At 44.8% G+C, this 19,598-nt stretch overlaps 1 protein-coding gene across 18 annotated transcripts in view; it reads right to left on the reverse strand.

Annotated features, from left to right (window-relative positions):
- DIS3L2 (DIS3 like 3'-5' exoribonuclease 2) overlaps nucleotides 1–19,598 on the reverse strand; it is an 867,027-nt gene that overhangs the window by 37,303 nt on the left and 810,126 nt on the right. For all 18 annotated transcript variants that reach the window (XM_077487662.1, XM_077487653.1, XM_077487654.1 and 15 more), the window contains 3 exons: nucleotides 16,489–16,672; nucleotides 14,662–14,748; nucleotides 1,928–2,075 (listed from right to left, as the gene is read on the reverse strand). In XM_077487662.1, the coding sequence (XP_077343788.1) occupies nucleotides 1,928–2,075; nucleotides 14,662–14,748; nucleotides 16,489–16,672 (419 nt within the window). The remainder of the gene's footprint in view (nucleotides 1–1,927; nucleotides 2,076–14,661; nucleotides 14,749–16,488; nucleotides 16,673–19,598) is intronic.

Here is a 19,598-nt window from a genome sequence, read left to right on the forward strand (position 1 = left end):
AACTTCCGCTGATCGGAACCCTCCCCCCCCTCCGGTGTCACAATTGGCACCTTTCAGGGGGGAGGGGGGTGGAGATACCTGTCAAAGACAGGTATTTACACCCACTTCCGGGCATAGACTCCCGTGGGAGTCTATGCCTCTTCCTGTCCTGCCGCGCTGTCTGCTGGGACACACACGGGTCTCAGAGACAGCGCGGACAATTCCTATTGCGCTGCGCGACTCGCGCATGCGCAGTAGGGAACCGGGAAGTGAAGCCGATTCGATTCACTTCCCGATTCCCTCAACTAGAATGGTGGCGGCAGCAGCCGAGAGATCGATCGGCCTCGGCTGCCGGCATCGCTGGACCCCGGGACAGGTGAGTGTCCATTTATTAAAAGTCAGCAGCTGTAGTATTTATAGCTGCTGGCTTTTAATATTTTTTTTCCCCAGTACAGTCCCACTTTAATCTCTATTAATTACATTGAGGGTAGGGAAATTGTTAGCTTACAGACCACTGATAGAAAAGATATTCTTCGGTGCAGCTCACCAGACAGACACAACAGGTATTTTCAAGCGAAAACCAATTTAGCAACCAGTGCCGGTTGGTGTCAGTCACAAGCCACAGACCTACCCCATCTAGGCTGCAGGCAGCGCTTCCTCCGTGTCTCCTCCTCCTTGGCATCCTGGCGGCTTCTGCCGCGCGTCTCCTCCCTCCTCCTCCTAGGCAGCCAATGGGATTGCTTCAACTCTTGGCCAATTGGGTGACTGGTCTCAGGACCTGCTTCCCGAATTGGCCAGGAGAATTGAGAAGACAATAGTGAGAATTAATTTGCTATTGTCACACAACTGGGAGGGCTCGGGGTGCAGTGCTCTGTACTGCATTGGAATCCATGCGTCCAGCGGCCTTCATGTAGATTAGGTATGGACAGACCGCCACTGTTAGCTCCCCACCTTAAACTGTAAGCTACAATACAGTGCATTTTTATTCTTGGGTTTAAAGCTCCATTAAGCCACTCCAACTGTTATGTGCAACTCTGTGCCACAGAACAGGTTTCTGCTTACTATCCCAGAATGGCCCTGGTCTTTCGTTTTCCCAGTCACGCTCACATTTTGCCACAATGTTTTGAATAGTAAAGCCAGGTATATAACCCTTATGGATATTGTTAACGTTATATTTTGTTTATACTCTTTAAATATTGACTGAAATAAGCCTCGACACAGAAAGGGTGCACAACTTATGATCTTGTGCACAGTGGCAACTCGTCCATAGTGCGTTTCAATCATCCCGACACCATTACAACCATGGTACCGGGATGATGGAAGTGCTAACACCAGGTGTTTGGAGAATTTTTATCTGCTGATTGTTAAACTTTCTAGAATACACATATCTTTATTGTTCTGTAGGATCTGGGCCTGCTGTCCCTTGTCCCTTTATCCCCCGTTCATCTCAGACGCTAACCACACCCCCTTAGAGCCACACCATTTAAGACACGCCCACCATTTCACTGAAAATGCCCCCATTTTCACAAATTGGGAGGGGTCAAAAAGGAAGGGCAGCATATGGCGCCCCCCCATCATTCTAAAACTTCAACGGGTGCCACTGGCACAGGCCAACTGCATTCAGAAAATGCCCCAGGGTATACAACAGATGATACAAGGTGGCAATGAACATTAACATCAGCAAAGCATCATATGTAGAGACATTGACATTGAGTGCATTGTGATGGAGGTAAGTTACATGCTCCCCTATAAAGTACCGGGTATGCAATTTTGCTTTCCAGGGCAAAAGGAGCCGCACGTGAGAGAAAAGAAGGGACCTATGAGTAGCTGTGAGCTGGGCAGGAATTAACTGAACTTTCCTTGCATGGACAAAGCACAACTTTTCAGGTTTATCATTTTGTTAAAAATTAAATATAAAAAAAGCTTTCCCTCATTAAGGCATACCCACCAAGAGATGATGCAAGAAGGCGGTGAACAATAACATCAGCAAATCGTCTTATGGGAGAAGTGAAGTGAGTGTATAGCGGGACGTTAAGGGCATAGTGATGGAAAAGGCTCTCATCCCCGAGTGCTCCAGTACAGAAATATACTGCCATCTGCATAACAGGAAAAGAAGAGGAACTCATATTAGGCTGTATTCGCTACAAAACATTTTTACAGAGCTATGTACATTCCCATTGATGTGTTACAGTAATACAAATTGAATGGTCTGTCTTAATGCATAGTAATGTGTTAATGCAACACAGTGTTAGTGGGTCCTTAATATCCTGACACCAGAACAAGCAAGGCGGACAAAAGGGAGGAACAGAGCAAGATTACATGGTTCTAAACCTTTCTACATGCAACAAAAAGGTATGTGTGCATCTCTCCAGAGGACAGATTTTCCATGACTTACGGTCTTCCCTGAGCCAGTCACTAAAGTAAGAAGAGGGCTATACTGCAATAAAAACCTGACAGAGGTTTAAACCCTAGCTACCTGTTCAAAATGTCAGCATTTTGAAGCATTTTCTCTGAGTTTATAAAGGGACACAAGGAAACTTAACTCCTGAAACAACTGGATTATATTGCTGTCCCTTAAGTGGATCATCAACCCTGTCCTCAGGGCCCACTAACAGGCCAGACAGGTTTTATGCATTACCTTGGGGAGATGCAGACTAGAATACTGCAATCACTGAGCAGCAAATTATATCACCTGTGATGTATTTCAGTTATCTTGCAAACCTGGCCTCTTAGTGGGCCGAGGACAGGGTTGATGACCACTGCCTTAATGGAAACCCCCCCCCCCCACCCCCAAAAAAACATTATTTTATTTAAAGTACACACAAAAAAAAAGGATTTCTGACCTACCCTAAAATTCTGTTCTTTAAATCCATTAATACACTTCAACCACTCTGACTTCTGATCACACCCACTACTGCTTTTACACAAAAATGAAGCATGATGATAGGAGTAAGAGGGTTATACTGCCTGGTCAACTTTTTTTGGCAGTGTCCGATTCTCCTGTATATGGCAGCATAACCCTATGTACCTGCATTACGCATACTGTATCTGTTAAATATACTCCAAGAAAAGGATTCATGGCGAGTCAAAAATCCTATTTTATCGTACATTAAGGGACACGGGACAGATAATTCAGGTATATAGGGACAGCCAAAAGCAGTCCAAATGAGGAGTGGGCAACACAGAAAACGAGCCCACATAAAAAGGATTTTTTCATCACACTTACCTGTAAAATCCTTTTGAGTACATCGGGGACACAGAGTCAGGCTAATATTCATTACCTGCTGGGATATACTCCATCTCCAGATGAATGGACACTGATTGACCAAACGTCTTTAGACAGTACGTGATCCCCTATATACCCCCCCCCCCCACACACACACACACACACACACACACACACACGAAGCACTTCAGTTTTGTAGCAAGCACTGAATCCTCAAAAAAGAGATGGGGATCTCTGTGTTCCAAGAGGTACTCAAAAAAAAAAAAAAAAAGAGGATTTTACAGGTAAGTATGACAAAAAAATCCTATTTTCTTTTTCTTACATCATGGGACACAGTCAGGCTAATATTCTTCACCTGTTTGGAGGTCCCAGAGCAAATTTGAGGGGAGGGAGACATCCTGCCAAACAGCCATCAGAACTTACACGGCAGCCTGTAGTACACTGCGGCCGAAAGCCGAATCCTCAGCTACTCGAACATCCACTTAATTAAATTTTCTGAACGTATGCACTGAAGACCAGGTAGCAGCCTTACAAATCTGAGTCACATATATCTGATGGGAGGAGCTTTAGGTTTCAGACCGTAGGCCTGAATGATCAATTGATGGACCTAATTGGCAATGGAAGCTGCCTGCCCCTTGGGTCCTTTTGGTAAAACAAAAAAGGAGTCTGATCCTCGGATCTCTGCAGATCCAGACAAATAAACCTTGACTGCCTGGACAACGTCAAATAAATGCAGTCCTCTCTCTTCCAAAGAGTGAAGTTGAGAGTAACACAACCCTGTCGTGGTGAAGGATCAAGTATGGCTCCCTGCACGAAAGGACCACCAACTCTGACACCCTTCTAGCCAAGGTGATGGCCATCAGGAAAGCTAGCTTGTATGACAGCAAGTCTAATGGAAATTCCTTGATAGGTTCAAATGGTTGCTTCTGTAACACAGACAGCACCAAGTTCAAGTCCCAAGGACACATAGGTGACCTAATGGGGGGAAGCCAGCGAGTTTCCCCCTGCAAGGCTTGGATCAGTGAATGGGAGGCTAAAGGCCTTTGGTAGAATACTGATAGGGCCAGCACTTGACATCTGATTGTACTCAAAGCCAATTTGATTTCCACAGCTGACTGTAGAAAAGAGAATTCGCCCAATCACGTATTTCTGAGGATGCCATTTTCTGGCTTCACACCAAGCAATGCAAGTCTTCCAGACCTTATGATTAATTTTTCTAGTGACAGCTTTTCTAGCATTCACTAGGGTAGGTAGACACTACTGGTCCCAAGATGCCACAGTCTTTTAACACTTTGGCTTTAATAGCCAGGGTGTCAAATTTAGGGACTATAAATTGGGGTGGCATTTCGGACCTTAAGACTGTAGATCGGGGTGAAGTGGAAGCGTCCATGGCCTGTCTATTGTCAGTCTCACAAACTCCGGGAACCATGGCCTTCTGGGCCAGGCTGGTGCCTCCAGTATGACTGAACCCCCTCTTTCCAAATCTTGCACAACAAATGTGGAAGGAAAACGATCGGAGGGAAAGCATAAACCAGGGAGTACAGTCTCCGCTGAACTATGAGAGCATCTGCTCCGATTGCCAGAGGATCCCTTGTTCGGGACACAAATTGCTGTAGCTTGTTGTTGAACCTGGATGCCCATAGGTCAACCTCTGGCCATCCCCAATGCTGGAAAAATTCCTGGAACACCCCTGAGTGGAGGGACCATTCCCCCAGGCAGGTCTGCTGGCAGCTGAGATAATCTGCTTTCCAGTTCTGTACTGCCAATATAAACCGGCACATGTCCCTCTGCCCAGACTAGTATGTGGTTCACCTCCTTCAGAGCTGAACGACTCCTGGTACCACCTTGGTGGTTTATATAGGCCACTGCAGTGGCATTGTTGCACTGAACCCTGATAGGGAAGTCCTGAAGCTCCACCGTCCTTGACCACAGGGTCAAATTTACTGCCCATAATTCGAGGACGTTGATGGGCAGGATCTGTTTTGTCCCTGACCATTTCCCCTGAGCTGTGAGCCCTTCTAGGGTCACTCCCCAGCTCCCCAGAGACAACACTGAAATCCGTATCCAGTACTCTTCAAGTTACTGGGAGAAAGGATTTTCCCTTTTGTAGATTCTGATCCTGCAACGACCAGTTTAGGCTTAAGTGTGCCTTAGGAGATAAGCACATTGGATAATCCAAGGCTTTTCCTCTTGTGATCCAGGCCAACAAGCTGTCTTGTTCTAAAGGCCTGGAATGGAACTGGGTATAGGGCACTGCCTCGAAGGAGGATACCATCCTCCCTAGAAGACTCATACAGAGGCAAATGGAGGGTTGTCTGGTGCCCCTTATCTGAAGCACCTAAACCTTCAGGGCACAGATCCTTACAGGTGGCAACAATACACTTGCTTGAATCGTATTTAGGATCAGACCTACCAGTAAATACTTTAGACTTTGAGCTGGTTTCAAGGCAGACTTTTCAGGATTTATGATCCAGCCTCAGCTTTTCAAATACTGCACTGTGCATATTATGCTCTGTTCTAGACCCTGTAATGAGTGATCTCTGAGCAGGAGGTCATCCAGCTCCCCAAGCTCTAGGATCCCTTGGGTCCTTTAAAGAGCCAGTACTGATGCTAGGACCTTTGTGAACACTTGGGGAGCTGTAGCCAGCCTGAAGGGTAGAGCCACAAATTGAAAATGACGTACCTCTACTGCAAAACATAGGCACCTCTGATGAGGCTAAAAGATAGGCATGTGTAAATACGCATCTTTTATATCGATTGAGTCTCTACACCACTGTATCAGTAAATACTTGTTCAGGGATCTTAGGTCCCAAATGGCAGGTTTGAGTAAAATCCTGTGCCCCTTTCGGATACCGGAGCCTCTATAATCACTCCTAGATGCACTAGATATTAATGTACCTGAAGCAATAAGTTTCTTTTTGGAGGATCCGAGGGAATGTTAGATCTTAAAAACCTCTGAGAGGGAAACCCCTGCAACTCCAGCTTGTAACCACAAGTTATAATTGAGGTGACCCATTTGTCCTGAATTACTGTTCTCCAAATGTCCGCAAAGTGCAGCAGCCTCCCCCCCACTTGGAGTGGGGGCGCCCCCTCAAAAGGAGGGCTTGGTGCTGGGTTTAGAAGAATTTTGGACCAAGGTCTTCTTCTGGCCCTGTGGCTTGCCCCTGCCCCTAGCGCCCCGTTGGTGGCGGAACTGCCTCGCCACCGAGACATTGGAGGGAACCGTCCCTGAGGTTTTAAACGAGGGACGTCTGGTGCTTTTCTTCACAGGAAGTAGAGAACTCTTCCCTCCAGAAATCTTTTGGATATATTTGTCCAAATGATTACCAAATGAACATTCCCCATGAAAAGGGAAATCTGACAATAACTTTTTAAAAGGGGGCTTGGCTGACCAGTTCTTAAGCCACAAGAGTGTGTATATGTATGAGAAACCTGCCGTAGTGAATCCTTTAAGGCGTCAATAGCAAAACCCATCGCTCAAGAAATATATGTCTTACTTTCAGGCAGATCATCCTCCTGGTTAGGCCTATCAGGCCATTTGACCTGATCCTTTATGGACAGGCAGATATTAATTGCTGCAACAGCTGGCTGAATAGCTGACCTGGCCAAAGAAAAGGAAGCCTTTAATAAGGACGCCAATTTCTAGTCAACAGGGTCTTTCAAGCCCTGTGCGTTATCTACAAGAAAAGTTAAGTTCATGTTTAAGGAAGAGAATGCTGCATCTTCTACTGCTGGCATGCTCCATTTGGTAACAAACTTTTCATCCATGGGATATAAAAGGGAAAACCGGAACAAAAAAAATCCTGTCGGGATGTTCCCGATCAGCATACATCGCCTGTTCCAACAGGGGATATAGGGGGAAAGCCTGTGCGGCCTGAAAAGGCCTCCGGGATCTTAAAGAGGACCAGGGGGTCTCAGTCATCTCTGCGAGAGGCAACTTAAAGGCAGAAAGAACCATTTCGGTCTGAGTCAGGATCAAAAGCATCTGCAACAGAGGCAGACATCGACTGGGTATCTTCTTGTCTAGATTGCTTGGGAAGTAAACTCATCTGCCGGGCCCTTCATAGAGTCCTGATCTTTAAGCTCTTCCCCATCCTCAACCTATTCCTGCTCCAGACCAGGAGGCTCCGGGGAGGGGGATCTGTCATGCTTCCTGCTACCCTGTGGGATGGAGGCAATCATGCCAGCAATCCTGTGCTCTAACCCGGCTAGGGCCAAGGACAGTTCATCCTTGGCGATAAAGAGTGAAGCAGCAACACTGACTGTAGGCACAATACCATATAGGCACAGCGGCTCAGATTGCCCAGAAGCCTCTGGTCTTTCAGGGGATAAAACACTAGGGATATGACTAGGTTCATCAGGAACTACTGACGACATAGGTGTGCCCTTCCCTGTAGTGTTAGTCCCGCTCCTCTTTTTTGAAGACATTTACCAGCCACCAAGAGTATTTCGGTGCAGTATTAAAACACCTCAGAAGGAAGACCCATTTATTAGGGCTCGCCAAGCCCCTATGTAACAATCCTGCTAAGCACCTTTAGCCTAACAAACACTTGGTGACTCACGTGACCCAGGTAAGGAAAAATAAGTTTTATAACAGCTTACCTGTAAAATCCTTTTCTTGGAGTACATCACAGGACACAGAGTCAAAGTAATTACTGTATGGGTTATATGGCAAGTTCAGGTGATTGACACTGGCACACCCTAGAAGTTCAGCTCCCCATATAACCCCTCCCCTTAGCGAGAGTACCTCAGTTTTGCAGCAAAGCAATACACGTGTAACCAGAAAGAGGCGAGGGACTTCTGTGTCCCATGATGTACTCCAAGAAAATGATTTTACAGGTAAGCTGTTAAAAAAAATGTATGGGATGCCCGAGAGCAATGCTATCTGAGGAGAGGGAGACAAAAGTAGGGTGCAATCAGACCTGAGGGCCTATACTACTGCCTGCAGCACACTGCACCCCAAGGCGATATCCTCATGTCTTCTTACATCTACCTGATAAAATCTGGTGAATGTATGGACTGAAGACCAAGTTGTGGCCGTGCAGATTTTAGCCATGGAAGCTTGGTGATGCACTGCCCACGAAGCACTAACAGCCCTGGTGGAGTGCGCTTTGATTTGAAAAGGTGGAAGTTTCCTCTTCAAACCATAGGCTTGAATAATTACTTGCTGCATCCATTTAGCAATATTAGATTTCGACGCTGCCTGTCCTTTTCTAGGACCTTCAGGCAACACAAACAAAAGATCTGTTGTTTTCCGAATCTAAGCAGTTGCCTTCAAATAGATTTTTACTGCTCTCACTACATCCAGAGAATGTAGTGACTTTTCTTCCATAGAACAGGGTTCTGGAAAAAATGAAGGTAGAATATCCTGGTTTAGATGAAAACATGAAACCACCTTTGGCAGAAAGCTAGGAAGAAGACGCAACACTACTCTATCCTTGTGAATGAATAAATATGACTTTTTACAAGAAAGAAGAGCCAATTCTTATACCCTTCTTGCAAAAGATATGGCTACCAGAAAAACTAGCTTCCTTGTCAACAGGACTAAGGGAATATGTTGTATTGGCTCAAAAGGCTGTTTCTGTAACGCCGACAGTACTAAATTAAAGTCCCAAGGGTTCAGGGGTGCTCTAACCAGTGACTTAAGCCATGTTACCCCCTGTCTAAAGCTTTGGACCAAAGAATGCAAAGCAAGTGGTCATTGAAACAAAAGTGATAAGGGTGAGACCTGGCCTTTGGTGGTACTCAAGGCCAGCTTCATCTCTAACCCCATTTGCAGAAAGGCGAGGATTCTACCTATAACATACTTTCTAGGATGCCAACTCCTGAATTCACACCAGGAAACATATTCCTTTCAGACTCTATAATTGATTAATGCAAGGAAGCCAGCTTCCAGTCATCCAAGTAAATATCACTGAGCCTGAAAACCCATGATTCTTCAGAATGTAGGTTTCAATAGCCAAACTGTTAAATTTAGCATTTGAAAGGTAGGATGGAATACTGGTCCCTGCGATAGCAGGTCTGGATATGGTGGTAGGGTCCATGGGGCCCCTACCGCCATTTCTGTATACCAAGATCTTCTGGGCCACAAGAACTACCGACTTCTTGTCTTGCTTGATCCTGCAAAGTAGTCGAGGTAGCTGAAGAATAGTAGAGAATGCATAAATCAGTGAAAACTGATCCCACGTAGTCACCAACGCATCTGTTCTGCATGCGAGTGGATCCCTTGTTCTTGACACAAAGTTGTCAACTTTGTAGTTGAACCGGGACGCAAACAGATCTATGTCCGGCATCCCCCCCATCTTTGGCATATAGCCAGGAAGATGTCGAGATGAAGGGACCATTCCCCCGGGAACAACTGCTGGCGACTTAAGTAAAGCGCAGGAGCATGAAACAGGTAAGTTACGATCGCCACGGCTACCTTGAGCTTGCTATCTGCCTAGCTTCCTGGTACTCCTTTGTTTCTTCACCTGACCCTGCCTTCCAGCTTCTGGATTCAGTGTGCACCATCCAGAGTGGCCTCCAACACGCCAGGTTCCAACCAGCCTGATAAGCCAGCTTGATCAAGACCGTTTAGGGGCGCGATCTACAATACACCTCCTGGATCACAGTCTGATATCCTGAATACAGCCACTAAGTGCACCTTAGAGAGCGGTGCCTCTCCACCTCTATTTTTCTCCCTGCACAATGAACCATTGGGTTTTCTAATCATGATCGGAGCTTGGAGCACACTTGCTGACATTAACCCCTTGTCATCTGGAAGTCATGGTGGTATCGTATATTAATTTTCAGATCATTTCAACCATGACAATGAGTTGTGCTTATGAAGTTTAATGATTTTATCATCTCATTTTTTCCATTAACAGTCGTTTTTAATTTTAAATCCCAGCATGCATCCAATGAAATAACTTTATTGATTGTACCATCAGCAATAGTTCTTTACTACTGGTCGCATTGAGCTCTGAATTTTTGTTTATTTTTGCTGTCTACTTTTCTTCCAGAAGTTTGCAGCCGCACGGGTGTCCAGCTATTCCTTGCATAATTGTTATGACATAAGTTTCCACTAACTGCCAGTTTTAGCGCTTTAGAACTCCGTTTTCTCTAAGCAGGGTACCGACCAGTCTATCAAGAGAAGGTCATCCAGGATGCTATAATTGTTATATCTTGAGTCCTTAATCTGGCCAGAGGAAGGGCCAGAAGTTTTGTAAACACCCGAGGTGCAGTAGCTAGATCGAAAGGCAAGTGAATTTTTTTTCTACTTCGAAACGCAGATATTTTTGATGAGTGGGGAAAAATAAGCACATGCAGGTATGCATCCTTGATGTCAATTGACGCCAGAAGCTCTCCTCCTTGTAGGATGGAGACTACTGATCGGATCGATCCCAATGCGGAAAAAAAGGATCTTCAGGAACCGGTTTAAATCTTTGAGATCTAGAATGGGTCCGACATATCCATTTGGTTTTGGCACCGTGAAAAGGTTTGAACAAAACCCCAACCGCTGCTCTTCCATGATCACTTTTTGCAACAAAAGTCAAACACTTGAAAGAGACACTTTTCTCTGGATCTTTGGGAACATTTGACCAGAGGAAATGAGGAGACGGGAATTCTCTGAACTAGTTTGTAACCTAGAGCTATTGTGGAGACCACCTATCTGTCTCGAAATTCCTCCTGCCAGACCCTTGAGAACTGCAGAAGTCTTCCCCCAGCGCCCCTTCATAAAGAGGCTTTAGCATTCTGTCTTGCAGGTTTCCTCTCCCAGGAATTGTTTTGTACCTGAGGTTGACCCCCAGCAATTTCTCAGCTTGTGAAGTTGAAGAAGGCCCTTCCCTACTTGATCCCTCCGAAGAGGAGTCATCAGTCTCTTCACGGTCCCCTGAGGGGGATTCATCTTCCATCTCCCACTGTTCCTTCCAGGAATCCTGGATGGTAGAAGGGGACCTAATGCTATGTGAAGATGCGATTAAAGCCGCTAATCTTTCCTCCAATCGAATCATGGCTGAGGAAAAAACTCTCAGTAATATAGACAGGGGCTCAACTGTCGGAAGCAATTGCAACCTCTGACGACCCTGATGGCTCACTCTCACCAGCCTCCCTAGGCCTTTGAAGGGGGGGGTTGTGTTGCAGAGGGAGGATCCTTAGAGCCTGAGGGTGACCCCTTTGTGTCCTTGAGGTAGTTGTACCTCCCCCTCTGGTCATAGCACCAAGAGAAAATGCATAGGTACTACCAAAATGCACCCACTGCTGGAAAAATCTCACATGCCCCCCATCTGCTCTGTGTCCTTCCAACAGCTGAATGCACCTGAAAAAAGGTGCACTTTATAGCTTACACAGCGTTTGTGAACGTCTGAGGCACGTCACCACCGCACTAAGCTCCACCTCCCCCTTTCTCCGTTTTCCTACCACAGCCCCCCACCACTCAAAAAAAGAAAGATCAAACCGGATCGAATGTGGAGGGGGGCTGGGGTGGAGGAGAGCTGATGGACGGAGAACCGCCATTATGGTGGCGGGAGCAGCGCGGCATACCGCCGACTGGCACATGCTCCTTCTGCCTCCTGGAGAGAAGCTGTCCAGGTGGGAGATGTGTTAAAGGAAAACCACCCCCTTCCTACGTCTTTCCTGGGCTTGGGCTGGAGGAAGCATGCAGCTTGTATTGACACAGAGCGAGACTAGCAAGCATGAACAGGTACATGCCCTTGACAGCCCTCGTTGGTGACTTTAGGCATGACAACATTTACTTTAAAGGAGAAAACCCACAAGAATTGGAAAAATTCCTTAGGAATCTCCACTTACCTTATCCAGCTGCAGGGTTCTGTGGTAAACCAGACAGACCCAATCTTCACCAATCACGGTGGGCTCCGTTTAAAAAACCTTCAGGGACAGGGGCCCCTTTTTATCAGGGACCCTGGACCTGTGAAGCACCCCGCCAAGAAATATGGCTGAAAAAACCAAAGCACTGGATCCCGGGGTCCAGCTCTCTAAAAAGAGAAGCATTACAGGCAAAACCTTGTTTCTACCGTTACGAGGCCTGGGTACCATCCAATTCTGCCTGGAAAAGACACTTTGAATGGATCCAGTTGCATGGCTTGTCCCAGCAAAGATTTCTCCAGTAGAGCCCAGCACAGCACATCTTTACTCGTGACCAACACTTAAGACACTGGCGAAAAAACTGAGGTACTCCCAGTAAGGGGAGGGGTTATATGGGGAGTTGAACTTGCTGCCTAGGGTGTGCCAGTGTCCATCACCTGAAGGTGCCATATAACCCATACAGTAGTACTGTGGCTCTGTGTCCTGTGATGTATGATAAAGAAAATGAACTGCTGCAAGTATTTGTTCAGAGCCTGCTCTGTGTCCCAAAGCTGCCTTCTGGAAGCACTGCATGCTTGGCCTACACAGCTTAAATAAGCTGGGTGTGTGGGCAAGCACATGCATGGTCCCGGCTAAAGGGCGTGGCTGTATTCACGTATGACGTGAATCCTCGTGCACCCAGATAAAAGGCTACTGCGCATGTGCGTCGAAGTCGCGTGTTCCATGGCCGCCAAACTGCTAAGTCCAGCAGCACTTTTGCAAATTCCTCATGCGCCATGGTGAACCAAGGCTTACCATCGTGCACCACAATACAAGTAAAAAACAGCCAGGCACAAGCAAAAAAGTACACTTTGCAAACATTTACAGCAAGCCCAAAACTCCCCAAATATGGTCACCACACACAGGTGTCCAGCCTCTAGCTAGCTTGACTGATTGTTATAATCACTGGGACACCCAACAATAAGTAAAGGGGTTTCACTTACCCATCCAGGCATAAGGCGGCTTAGAAACTAAGAGCCAAAACTTCACCCATCATGGCGGGTTCCTGTCATTTAAGGCCCTTCAAGGACTGGGTACCCTTTTCATGTTCAAGGTCCACTCCATTGGACCTGTACAGCACCCTGCAGGAATGCCTTAGAGCTGTGGTGTGCAGGATTCCACTTCACAGGGTCCAGCACCCGGAGGCCGCATTACAGGCAAAACCTCAGGATACTGAGTCTTCTCTGTGAGGCTTGGGTACCATTTATCTAAGCATATAAAGCCTGTCAATGGTCAATCCCTTGATTAATTTAGGAAATGTTTGTGGGACTAGAGACCTGGAGCTCAGAGAGCTCAAACAAACCATGCCATCCACCTTGCAGACACTGGTAAAAAAAACTACAGTACTTCCTGTGTGGGAGGAGTTATATAGGGGATCACTTTCTGTCTAAAAGACCTTTGGTCTACCAGTGTCCATTCACCAGGAGATGGAGTATAACCCAGCAGGTAATAAATATTTGCCGGACTCTGTGTCCCATGATGTATGAAAAAGAAAAAACACTGGGGCTAAATGGTGTCCCCATTGGAAGATTTCCCCTTTAGTAAAGTTTCACCTGGGCCAGAGAGACTGGTCAGCTAGTCATTAATTGTGAGATTTCAGGTACTTCCCTGATGGTTAAAGTATGCCATTGGTGGTGTAGTGTGCCTGAATTCAGATAGATAATGAATTTGGTGATAAAGAGATAATCAAATCACTTCAAGGTCTAGTAAGATGATTGGGGGATGAGCCTCCCCTGGTGACATAGTCCCCTGCATCATCTCCAGTATGCCTCTCCAGCTTGTCTTGCAAAAGAAAAACCTGAGACTGTCAATACAGTATCTAAAGCGAAACTAGATACACCAAGCAATGAGCAGGTTCCAGCACTTGACGCCTAGAAGTTCAGGGTCCCATTGTACCTCGGCAGAGTTTGAACAGTTTCTTGGACATTGACTGATGGAGTTTGTGCCGACTGCTCCCATAGTAAAAGGGCAACCAAGTAGCATACCACTATTGAGATGTCTTGTGACCGAAGTAGAGCGGCTGCAGCCATAACCCCAGTATAACCACTTCAACATAAGGGCGTACGGGTATGTCCATTTGAGGGAAGTGAATAGGGAAAGCTCTATGAGCAAAACAAGTAGCCAGTAGGGCTCTGGTCTTGTATCAGTGCCAAACATGCTTATTCCCATGTTAAACTGTTCTGTTAACACACATGTGAGCAAGCTGCAGCTATCCAGATCATGCGTAATTATAAGGCTAACCATGTTCACAGACTGAAAATTCTTCAGAAGACGCAAGACACCAGTGCCTGCACAGTGAATCGAAGTGCTGAACAGAGAAGAGTGGGGAATTTAAAATCCCTGGACCACTGGCCCGGCTGCATGGGCACTGACAACTCAGCCTCCCTGGAAGCAAGTACATTGGGGATCGGTAGGCTAAGAAGGGTGTACAGTGTTTGTTCACCTTTTACTTTTTTTGAAAAAGAGAACACTAATAAAAAGGGACTTCTGAAAAAAGGCTTTCATTTCATACAGCCATATAGGGAGACTGACCATTGACCCCTATGCTAAGAAAATGAAAAAAAAAAAAATCTAGTTTTAGGTGAAAGGGCATAAAGTGTACTCCACCTTACCTGCATAGGCTTGGAGCACATATTGGTCAGAACTTCCTTGCGTGCCGCAGAATACTCATCAGTCCCAAATTGTTCATTCAAGCTTTTCTGCCAAGAGAAAATAGAAATGGGCCCATGAGCACCAGTCTGATTTAACTTACATCTTTAAATGCATATAAATTAGTGACAAATATTTTAGTTCTCAGTTTTTGTGGGTGAAAGGCACAAGCGCACGTGTCCAGTCCCGCTGCCGACAGTGTGTAAAAAAATTTGAGAGGATTTATTGAAACTGGAGCGGATAGAAGCTAGAGAAGCTGTGTATGGCAACCAGTCAGCTTCTGTAGTTAATTTTCAAAGGTTAACTGAACAAACCGAAGATTAAAGTTGACTGACTACAATGCACAGCTGCTCCACTTTTGATAAATGTCCCCCATGAGACGTTGAAAGCTGCGCAACAAATGGCATTAAAGTTTAGCCAGTTTATGCTCAAAGAAGAATGCCCAGAACACAAGAATTCTGCATGTTGCGCCTGCGCTTTTCACCTACACAAAAACCCTTGAATCTCATACACATGGACCAAACAAACACCCAGTGTACATAAGGCCTTAAAGCAGTATTAAACCCAACACCAAAAATATATATTGCAGATTACCAATCATTGGATGTGGTTTCCAAATACATTTTTTTTTGGCCTTTTCTCTCTTTTTCACCTGGTGATTAGGCCAGTAACAGACCTCCTGTATCAGAGTGCCCCCGCTCTAGATTAAGGAGCACAGGTGCACATAGGGACAGCAGAATTGCCTGTCTGGGGGGAGGGGAGTGTTGGATTTACTAAAAGATTTAAAATAGACAAACAAATTGAAGCCAAATTCTAGCTCAACTGCATAAGCAGTTACATCAACCGGTTTTTCATTTTAGGCTTTAAAGTAGGAAAACTGATCATTGTAACTACCCGTGTCAGTGGTAAATGGTTTGAATTATCCCTGTAACTGATACATCTGCAAGAGAGATTGTTCTTTTGAAAACATTTACTAGTCAGATCACCAGATAAAAATAGAAGAGAGAAAGCCTAAAAAGAAAATGAATGCAGTCATTGAATCTAAAATTTTATACAGTTGTCTGTTCTACAGAAGCTGGTCTTATGTCAAACAGGCATGCTGAAAAACCAACATCTGACCTGCATCTGAACAGCAATGGCAGCCAACGACTGCCAGTGCTGATCAGTGTATTCCAAAGGCACAGCAGGGGATATCGCCACACCAACACCTAAGAATTGGCAAAGCTGCAATATAATAAATATTTAGGTTTAATACCACTAAGTATTTAAAACTAGATGTCCTTCTTAACAGCTGGAATTTCGACAGGACCAATTTAGTTTTGGTGAAAACCATACTCCCAAGCAAATTGTTTAGTATATATAGAAATATTCAAAACAGCCCCCTTGTGCTGAAGAAACTAACAGTGTTACTTTTACCCCTACAACGTCTTAAAAACATAAAATTGTGAGTAAACCTGAGCATTTAGATGAAAGCCACACAAACAGGAGAAAACATAAAAGCTACACATAATCCTTGGTAAGGTTTAACCCCAGGTCCTTAGGGCAGCAAAGCCAAAGTACTAACCACTATGTGGAGCCATGCATATAGTAATAATCAAGGCAAAACGGACAGAAAGATTGTCGGTATTTTTAACCATCTTTCATCTAGGCAGTGCACTACACCACCCTATTTAGAAACTAGAGAAAATACCTGTTGCTCTTTCCAGAAATAGTGTGTAAATGTAATGTCCCGTGAAATGAACTAACAGCACAAACTATGCTATCTGTTACAAAAACCGACTATTACTTACATGTAAAGTGCCTGAATCAGTGAAGTCTAGCTGAAGTCCCATTTGGTCACAAAATTCAATCAAGTCATTTAGCAATTTATTCTGTGGAGGTGGGTGACGGCGAAGTAGTGCCTGCTCTGGAAAACTGCGGTAGATTTTATGTGCAACCGCCATATTTGCAAGAAGCATAAACTCTTCAACCAGCCTGCAAAGAAGTCAAGTTTACAATTAACTCATTATGTACTTAACAGCTGTAACAATTATTTGCAACATTTTCAAGTGACCTTTGGCTTTTAATCACCATCATTCAAAAACATTGCCCGTAAAGTCTCATATGTAAGGTATTGCTTTGAACTTAAGACAGTTTAACACACATAAAAACACATGTTCACTGAATGTAATCACAGTTGATCGATGAAGGTGTCACACTACCACATGAAGGTTATTGGCTATGTTGCACTAGATATTCCATCTTGTGCTTTAGAAACTAACCTATATCAAATCAAAAAACTGGGTGGCACAGTGGTGTAGTGGTGTAGCGGTTAGCACTCTCGTCTAGCAGTAAGGGTCGCTGGTTGGAATCCCAACCACGACACTACCTGCCTAGAGTTTGCATGTTCTTCCTGTGCCTGCGTGGGTTTACTCCCGTTTCCTCCCACAATCCAAAGACATGCAGGTAGGTAAATTGGCCATAGTATATGAATGGGGACCTTGGATTGTGGGCTCCTTGAGGATAGGGACCGATGTGAGTGTGTAATGTACAGGGATAGGGAAAATTGTAGGCACTCACTCAGGTTGAACTGGATGGACTGGTGTCTTTATTCAACCTTACTAACTATGAAACTATATGTCATTTATGCTTCAAAGTGGATCGATTATATGTGGTTCTGCACCTTTATAAAATGTATCTTTGCCACTGATGAAGCCAACTGACGTGGTGCTGTGAGTTGGGTTGTGGGTCATAATTTTGTAGAAATCACAATTTGCTCACATAGGGAGGATGAATAATTTATATAGATGTGAAAAATATCAGTAATTACAGTGCCTTGCAAAAGTATTCACCCCCTTGGGTTTTTACCTATTTTGTTACATTACAGCCTTAAGTTCAATGGTTTTTTTTTTTATCTGAATTATATCTGAAAGATCAGAACACAATAGTCTAAGTTGGTGAAGTAAAATTAGAAAAATACATAAAACAATTTTTAAATAAACTGATAATTGGCATGTGCGTATGTATTCACCCCCTTTGTTATGAAGCCCATAAAAAGCTCTGGTGAAACCAATAACCCTCAGAAGTCACATAATTAGTGAAATGATGTCCGCCTGTGTGCAATCTAAGTGTCACATGATCTCTCATTACATATACACACCTTTTTGGCCCCAGAGGCTGCAATACCTAAGCAAGAGGCACCATTAACCAAACACTGCTGTGAAGACCAAGGAACTCTCCAAACAAGTAAGGGACAAGGTTTTTGTTGAGAAGTACAAGTCAGGGTTAGGTTATTAAAAAAAAAAAAAAATAATAATATCAAAATCTTTGATGATGTCTAGGAGCCCCATCAAATCTATCATAACCAAATGGAAAGAACATGGCACAACAGCAAACCTGCCGAGAGACGGCCGCACACCAAAACTCACGGACCGGACAAGGAGGGCCTTAATCAGAGAGGCAGCACAGAGACCCAAGGTAACCCTGGAGGAGCTGCATAGTTCCACAGCAGAGACTGGATTATCTGTATATAGGACAACAATAAGCTGTACGCTCCATAGAGTTGGGCTTTATGGCAGAGTGGCCAGAAGAAAGCCATTACTTTCAGCAAAAATCATAATGGCACATTTTGAGTTTGCGAAAAGGCATGTGGGAGACTCCCAAAATGTATAGAGGAAGGTGCTCTGGTCTGATGAGACTGAAATGGAACTTTTTGGCCAAAGAAAATGCCATATTTGGTGCAAACCCATCACCCAAAGAACACCATCCTCACAGTGAAACATGGTGGTCGCAGCATCATGCTGTGGGGATGTTTTTCAGCAGTCGGGACTGGGAAACTGGTCAGGGTTAAGGGAAAGATTGATGGGGCTAAATACAGGGATATTCTTGAGCAAAACCTGTACCACTGTGTGTGTGATTTGAGGCTAGGACAGAGGTTTAACTTCTAGCAAGACAATGACCCCAAACACACTGCTAAAGCAACACTTGAGTGGTTAAGGGGAAACATGTAAATGTATTGGCATGGCCCAGTCAAAGCCCAGACCTTAAGCCAATAGAAAATCTGTGGTCAGACTTAACGATTGCCGCTCACAAGCACAAACCATTCAACTTGAAGGAGCTGGAGCAGTTTTGCAAGAAGGAATTGGCAAAAATCCCAGTGGTAAGATTTGGCAAGCTCAGAGACTAAGGATGAGCTCATGCATGTTTGCAAACTGCATGTGCAAAGCCCGCCAGGAAGTCGGCACTGCACAGCGCTAATCACAAACAGTGAGACATTTCCCGGTCTCTGCTGCCGTGCATCAGGACACTGTCTCACTGCTTGTAATTAGCAATGTGCAGTGCTGACTTCTTGTCAGGCTCTGCACGTGCAGTTTGCGAACATGCCTGAGCTCATCCTTAATAGAGGCGTATCCAAAGTGACTTGGAGTTGCGATAGCCGCAAAAGGTGGCTCTAAAAAGTATTGACTTTAGGGAGGTGAATAGTTATGCACATTGACTTTTTCTGTTATTTTGTCCTATTTGTTGTTTGCTTCACAATAAAAAGAAAAAAAAAAATCTTCAAAAGTTGTGGGCATAGTTCTGTAAATTAAATGATGCAAATTCTTAAACAATCCATGTTAATTCCAGGTTGTGGGGCAACAAAACACGAAAAAAGCCAAGGGGTGAATACTTTTGCCAGATACTGTATGACTCAGTATCTGCTGTACCATCGCCCCCTCCCCTCTTGTGTGGTGTGCATTTGTATTCAGCCCCCATAAGTCAATACTTTGTAGAACCACCTTTTACTGCAATTACAGCTGCAAGTCTTTATGGGTATGTCTCTACCAGCTTTGCACATCTAGAGTGACTTTTTGCCCATTCTTCTTGGCAAAATAGCTCAAGCTCTGTCAGATTGGATGGAAAGCTGCTGTGAACAGCAATT

Source organism: Lithobates pipiens, unplaced genomic scaffold, assembly GCF_037356315.1.
Source record: "Lithobates pipiens isolate NorthernLeopardFrog02 unplaced genomic scaffold, aLitPip1_a1.2 Scaffold_18, whole genome shotgun sequence".
NCBI lineage: Eukaryota > Metazoa > Chordata > Amphibia > Anura > Ranidae > Lithobates > Lithobates pipiens.